Here is a 6955-nt window from a genome sequence, read left to right as displayed (position 1 = left end):
GTCTATGAGTGTGTATGCACACATGCACATACATGTTTGTGTGTCTATGAGCGTGTATGCACATATGTACATACATGTTTGTGTGTGTCTATGAGCGTGCATGCACACATGTACATACATGTTTGTGTGTCTATGAGCGTGTATGCGCATATGTACATACATGTTTGTGTGTCTATGAGCATGTATGTGCATATGTACATACATGTTTGTGTGTGTCTATGAGCGTGTGTGCACATATGTACATATATGTTTGGAAAATGTTAGATATTTAGTAGCTAATAAACACACAAAGCATATGATGCAACAAATGACTTCTCCTGAGGTTTGACTAAAAATTGAACAAGAATTTACTTTTCTGCCGGGCGGTGGTGGTGCACACCTTTAATCCCAGCACTCGGGAGGCAGAGGCAGGCAGATCTCTGTGAGTTCGAGACCAGCCTGGTCTACAAGAGCTAGTTCTAGGACAGGCTCCAAAACCACAGAGAAACCCTGTCTCGAAAAAGAAAAAAAAAAAAAAGAATTTACTTTTCTGTGTTATCAAGTTGTAATGAAAAGGGTTCTTGAGATTCTGAAAACTAGTTAGGGCCCAGCTCCACTGAAAGCAGTTTGTTTGAGTTTGTGCCATTTCTCTAAACCTCAGTCACAGTGACGTCCTGTGCACAGTTAAAAATAGAACCAGGGACCCATTAGGACTACTCTGTCTCTGAGTGTCTCTCTCCCATCTGACTAACTCATCTGAACACAACCTTATACAAGATAATACCACCACAACCACAGGATAAACTTTGTTCAGGCCTTCTCTGTACAAGAAAATGAAGATTACTTGGTCATATTTCTTGCTAAGAAATCCTTCCTACAGATCTCCCCCATTCCTGGAAAATGGTTGATCCTCTGAAAAATAAAAAGGTAAATATTAACATTTATTGAATTAATGAATCTGTTCTTTTATACTGTAACAGTGAAAAACATTATTATAAAAAGGATTTTAAATTAATTTAAATTATTAGCTATTTAAATAGCTAATAAATATTGTGAAATAAAAAAAAAGATGATCAGAGAATAATTCTGTAAAATTTTAAAGAAATCTGGAAAAGATTTTACAAAGATAAAATTTTATTGTTTTGTGTTGGATAAATGGAAATTCAATATCCAAACTGCTTTTTGGATCCAATGCATAAATTCAGACATTTATAACTTAAAATATTTGCTCTTCAGTTCTACCACACATTCTCTGATTCTAAAGTAATGAGGAGGAGGAGATAAGAGGAGGGGAAGGGGAGGACAGGGAGGGGAACAGGATGTGGAAATAAGAAGAGGAAGGGTGAAAGGAGGGAGAAGGGATTTGCATACAAAGGAGGGGGAGGGGAGGGGAAGGAAGAGTGGATTAGGGAAGAGGAGGGAATGGGGAGGACGGGAAGGAGGAAGAAGAGGGGAGGGGGAGGATGGAGGAAGGGGAGTAAATAGCAAATGTCAATTGTCTCAGATTTCTTGTAGGCTTTTCTATTTGCTTTTCATTTCTTCCAAACGCCTCTGTATTGCCCTCTAGAGATAAAAGCCAGAAGGCACGTAGGCGATACCATACAGTCTTTGTCCATCCAGACACCATCATTCTCTGTCACTCATCCTAAGGTATGACCCAGAGCATCATCTTAGACGGAATTCTTTCCTCTCAATACTCCTTTAAAGAAATAAGCTGGCTACAGGCTATGTAGGGTCACGATGCAGCCTGGCAACAAGACAGGCTGTCCAGGGAACTCAGAACTGAAATCTCGTATGTCAACAGATTAAGAAGCTCAATAAAGAAAATCACGTCCCACCGGACAGGAACAACTGAAGACTAAGCCCTACCTGATAGTTCTGCAGTTCTGTGATCTTCTCCTGCTGAACAGCAGCATCACACCATATAAGGTTACTCGTTTCATCTTCATCTGGAGTCTTTATAAATCCCATTTCATCTATCACTAAACGAACTGAAAGGGAATGGTTAAAATGAACGAGAGTTTAAACCTTAAAGACATCATTGTGGAGGCGTCTGTACATACCTCCATACTATTCCATTCACAGACTACCCACTACTTACAGCATAAACTCCTTATGAGTGACAGCTGTTTTATCTAGGACCAAATTATTCTCCACAGCAGCTGGGAACAGAATTAGATGGCCCAAAACATCCTTAGTGATAGTCCCTTCAGATTTACCCGAGGGTTTCGAAAGTGACGTCGACACCATGAAAACACACAGAGAGCTGAGGTAACTCTACACAGGGTCATTTGCTCTCGTGGGTTTTCCATGACCTGGAACTAGGTATAAAAGTGGAAAGGTAAAAATATCCTTGACCATCGGATCTCTTGTGCACCTTTTACCTTTTCCAGTTCAAGTTACTATTACCACAAAAGTGAGTCAGCTCTGTTTACTTGGAGGACGAAACAGTGAAGCCAGATTTCCAGGAAGGATTTAGAGACTGGCTCTCTGCCGCTCCACACCCTGAGATCGTACTGAAAAATTTATTCTCGGGGTTTACTTTTGACTAAATATTACTCCTCCTTAACTGGCATGTTACAGTTAATATACAGGCATTTGTCTTTCAACAGATCTTGAGTTTACAATGAAGATGAGCTGTACAGTGGGGGTGATAGCTGACTTCCAGTGAGTTCTGAGTCCTGAAAGAAGAGTGGGTTTGCATGGCGATGCTTCCGTGCTCGCTTTTCATGCTTCCTTTATCCGAGAAGTGACATGGGAAATAGTAAGGACTGTCTAGCTGACTTAGCCCAGCTGCAAAACTGATAACCAGGAACAGTTGGCCTCAAATTCTACAGGCTCTTGGCTATTTGCTGGAGAAAAAAACTGGCTTTATATGCAATGATTCCTGGGATAACAAGGACACCTAGAGAGGTTCTAGAACCATCTATGTGAGGGCAGCAGAATGTAGTTTGGAGTTATACTGATACCTTGTGTCATCAAGTGCACACACAAGAGGAAAGTGCCATTTTCCACTGTCACACACTGTGCCGCCATGAGATGGCCTCCCTCAGGGCTCTGCTGCTACTGAGCCATCTGCACACATATAGAGAGTGAGAGCAGTGGCAACAGGTCCTGCGGGATTCCTCTAATAAGCTAACAGCAGAAAACAGCGACAGGGGCAGAACGCCTGCATGAGACCAAATCTACTCCTGAGAAACGGAGACACATCCCCTGAGCCCGGACATAACTGGCGAGACCCTGATGATAAGACCAGGTGAAGAGGCAGTGATGGCGGTCGCTCAGCTGACTACTTAAGTCATGGATCTTCATGTACTAACACCAGTGAGGCCAGATGCTTCCAGATTACATAAGGATAGTTAAAAAGATCCACTCTATATTCACAAACCTTCATAGGTCATATGATGACTTTCAAAGCTCAGATAGCTGACAACATCGAACATTACCGGAAAATCCAATGTTGGGTAGAGACCTACACATTTCTTTCAGCTAAGTTAACGGAATGCGTTTTTCTTTGTTTGAACTGCAACTTTAGAAATCCATTAGTGCCTTTTCAAAGCAGATCATCCCCCACTGCATAGGAGAGAATTCTTCTAACCTGTCAGCAGTTTTACAGAAGTAATTTAGAAACCCATTACATAAAAGATAATCACCTCTCCCAACTCTACATCGTTTCCTATGCCAAGGCAGTTTGCCCGTCCATCATGGGAAGTGCTGGGTTCTGGAGACACTCACCAATTTCAAACTTTGTCCCAGCAACATTCGCTGTAATGACGCCCTTCTTTTTCTTTTTTCTGACTTTCCTTTTCATGGTACATTGATAAGGCAGCTCTGTACTCAGATCCAGGGGCGAGGATCCCGGAATAACTATAAAGAGAAATAGACACAGCTGTCACTAAAATAAAAACAATGTGACCACAAACATTCATGTTGCCCCCAGCAAAGAAAAACTATGAATGGTGACACTTTCAAAGTTTTAATATCATGTATTCTGAACACACGCATAGCCTGTAGTATGGGCAGGTTAATCCACTTACCCCCTTCGTGAGGCAGAGACGGCATGGTCACCTATGCCAAATGAGCAAGAGCAAGAAACAGGCGCACAGTACCAAGCTCTCAGAGAATCTGGAAGTCCCGCGTTCATCTAAGTAGGATATGGCCCCAAATCACAGGAAGTTCCTATCATATTATCTGGGTCAAAGTCTCAGATTTCACGACACAAAGTTTTGGGCTAGGAAGCTACCTGGAGAGGTTTAAAAACAAAGTTAGTTCAGACACAGCTTCATGATATTTCTCATGCCAATGGCATTCTTGTGAGACGACACATAATAACGAAAGCTAATTTGTTCCATCAAAACGGTATGTGTTAATCAGTTCTTAACCCATACGCAAAATGCCAAGTTACGGCTTTCTAGTCTGGAAGCACACAATCTAAATAGAGAGCTTTGTTGTTTTAAATTATAGACCCTTAAATATACAAATTACACAAAGAAATTAAAAAATAAAATTCATCGCTGTCCACTGACCACTGAGACTCTTGAGATTTATCATAAACAACTTAGCCTTTAAGCAAGCCTAAGAGGGAGCTTTTTGAGCTCCGTGTTATAGAAAAGTTAACTGAGCTCAGAAAGGGCAAAAGATTTTCTCTCCTTACAAAGAAAGTAAGAGGTAAAGTGGAGACCGAAATGAAGTGTGCCAAAGCCAAAGTCCCCGAGCCAGGAACCCATACAATCTTCAATGCAATGCTTCACCTGTTACTAGGACGATGCTTCTAACATGAAGCAGTAAAATAGCCACGAGGGGAGGGGGCTGCTCACAGAATGAATACAGGCAGTTATCCAGTTTTACAGGGTAGGGAGGAATGGCTTCCTAAAGCAGAATGAACCATGCCTTGGAAGAAGTTTGAGAGGCTCAAAATAGGAAGGACCATTACCAGGAGGATCTTATTTAAACAGAGAGAGGGACACAACATTCTCTTAAGGAATGAGCTTTCGTGATTCGGCCGCATCCTGACAGGACCCACTGCTCTGTGGGCATCTGCAGTGTTGCAGGATCCAGGCATCCAGGTCCTAACTATGCTGACCAGCTCACACTCTCAATTCTTGCACTTCTCTCTTCCTTGAGCTCCTATGTCTCCAACCATAATGGGAAAAGACATCAAACTATTCTACTAAACACAGGTGACACGGGAACTTTCGCCAAATGATCAGGGTCTTCAGAGCTCATTCAGCCACCATCCCTAATAGCATCATTAGCAGGACGACGTCATCAAAGGGCATTTACAGCTTTATTTATTCTCTGGTATCACCTTAAAGAAAAGAAAACGTATAATTCACTATAAAAACTAGAGAAGTATTATTTATTAGAGATCCACAATGGGTAGGCAGTGCGTTAAGTATTTAAAGCGAGTAACACCGCCAGCAAGCTTTGAGCTTCAGTTCATTTTCCCACAATTTCTAGATATAGAAACCATGGTTTAAAACTGAAAACCAAGAGTTTTGACACAGTTCTGCCTAAGTGGGGATCTCATCCTCGCTCTCCTATTTTTAGACATCACACTGACGCTACACAGACACATAAGGAGCTGGCAAGGCTAATTTGGTACTCAGGAAGACAGGCTGTATTCTGGAAATTCACAATACCTCAAACCAAACAGGGAACTCACAATAACATCTCCAAACTGATCTCCCAGCTGGAAATGGACCAGGTCACCACTCAGAAGGAAGAAAGGAGTGACTTGAAGGTCAGTTCTGTTCTGTTTAGAAGCTCTCTGATACTGAGATTGAGTTTGGGATGTTGTGCCCAGCACCTTGTTACTGGAGTAAACAAAGGTCCCTTTACAGTAACACCTCGCTGATCCCATTAGCAGTCGGTGACAAAGTCAGGCTCCTAAAACAGACCTGTTGATTTCTGAACTTAAATTATGAAACAAACAACTTCAAAGTGCAGAATGTTCCATGAGCCACACTGGGATCTGAAGGGTTTGAAATGCTCCTAGTCATACATAGGCTCTACTCCATCCCACTGCCGATTTGGTGGAAGTGCCCGACAAACTTCGAGGTCTTGATTGTATCTCCCCCCATCTAAATTAAGTTTATTTTAGGCAAGGAATTTGAGAAAGTAGACTTTGAACAGCACACAGGTAAGCTGCTGTTACCTACTCTCCAAAAGCTGGAGGCATGATTATTGACCTAGAAAATACTTCAAGCCAATGGTTTCTCACCAGAAATCAAAACACTCTGAACATCAGTGCCTGAGAACTCTTCCCTGCTCTACCTATCGCTTTAAACTCTAAGGAAGCAGCTACTTCAGCCTTTGATCGTGTTGAGAGATTCATTCCCCCTTCTTCTGGTCTATCGTGGGGTTCATTATTTGTTTCTCATCAAAGCCACCCATCTAGAAGGTGAGTTCCCAAAAGAACAAGCTTTCTTCAGTCTTGCTCATGACTGCATTCCCAGAACCAGAGCCTGGCAGTGCTCAGTATTCACCTGAGACTAAGTTAATGGGTGCTCTGGCTCAGGGACATCCTCTGAAGTAGGGCTTGAGGAGGTCAGCAGGTCACAGAGGTTTCCTCACGCACAAAAGTATGTGACCCTTTTTGCTCAAGTGAATATATTAGGGGGCTTTGGTTTCTACTGATTACTTCAAAAGACTGAACCATGATAAATGTGTGTTAACTTATGTTAAGGTTAGTTATCACATCATTGGTGTGTGGAGGAGCTCAGGTGTATAAAAGAGCTCAGGTGTGTGGAGGACTCTGGTGTGGGGGGAAGCTCAGGTATGTGGAGAAGCTCTGGGATGTGGAGGAGCTCAGGTGTGTATAGGACTTGGGCGTGTGGAGAAGATCATGTGTGTGGAAGCGCTCAAGTGTGTGGAAGATCTCAGGGTTGTGGAGGAGCTCAGGTGTGTGGAGAAGCTCAGAGGTGTGGAGGAGCTCAGGGGTGTGGAGAAGCTCAGAGGTGTGGAGGAGCTCAGG

At 42.6% G+C, this 6955-nt stretch overlaps 1 protein-coding gene across 1 annotated transcript in view; it reads right to left on the bottom strand.

Moving 5' to 3' along the window:
* Positions 1–6955, bottom strand: part of Ttll7 (tubulin tyrosine ligase like 7) — a 118096-nt gene that overhangs the window by 79146 nt on the left and 31995 nt on the right. The window contains exons 3-6 of the mRNA XM_026784191.1: positions 4017–4222; positions 3715–3846; positions 1849–1970; positions 824–891 (exon numbers count right to left, since the gene is read on the bottom strand). Of these exons, the coding sequence (XP_026639992.1) occupies positions 824–891; positions 1849–1970; positions 3715–3846; positions 4017–4041 (347 nt within the window). The 5' untranslated portion in view covers positions 4042–4222. The remainder of the gene's footprint in view (positions 1–823; positions 892–1848; positions 1971–3714; positions 3847–4016; positions 4223–6955) is intronic.

Source organism: Microtus ochrogaster, chromosome 21 (genome assembly GCF_000317375.1).
Source record: "Microtus ochrogaster isolate Prairie Vole_2 chromosome 21, MicOch1.0, whole genome shotgun sequence".
In the NCBI taxonomy this organism is placed as follows: Eukaryota; Metazoa; Chordata; class Mammalia; order Rodentia; family Cricetidae; genus Microtus; species Microtus ochrogaster.
The sequence above is the reverse complement of the archived record's forward strand: the minus strand, read 5'-3'. Positions and strand labels throughout refer to the sequence as shown.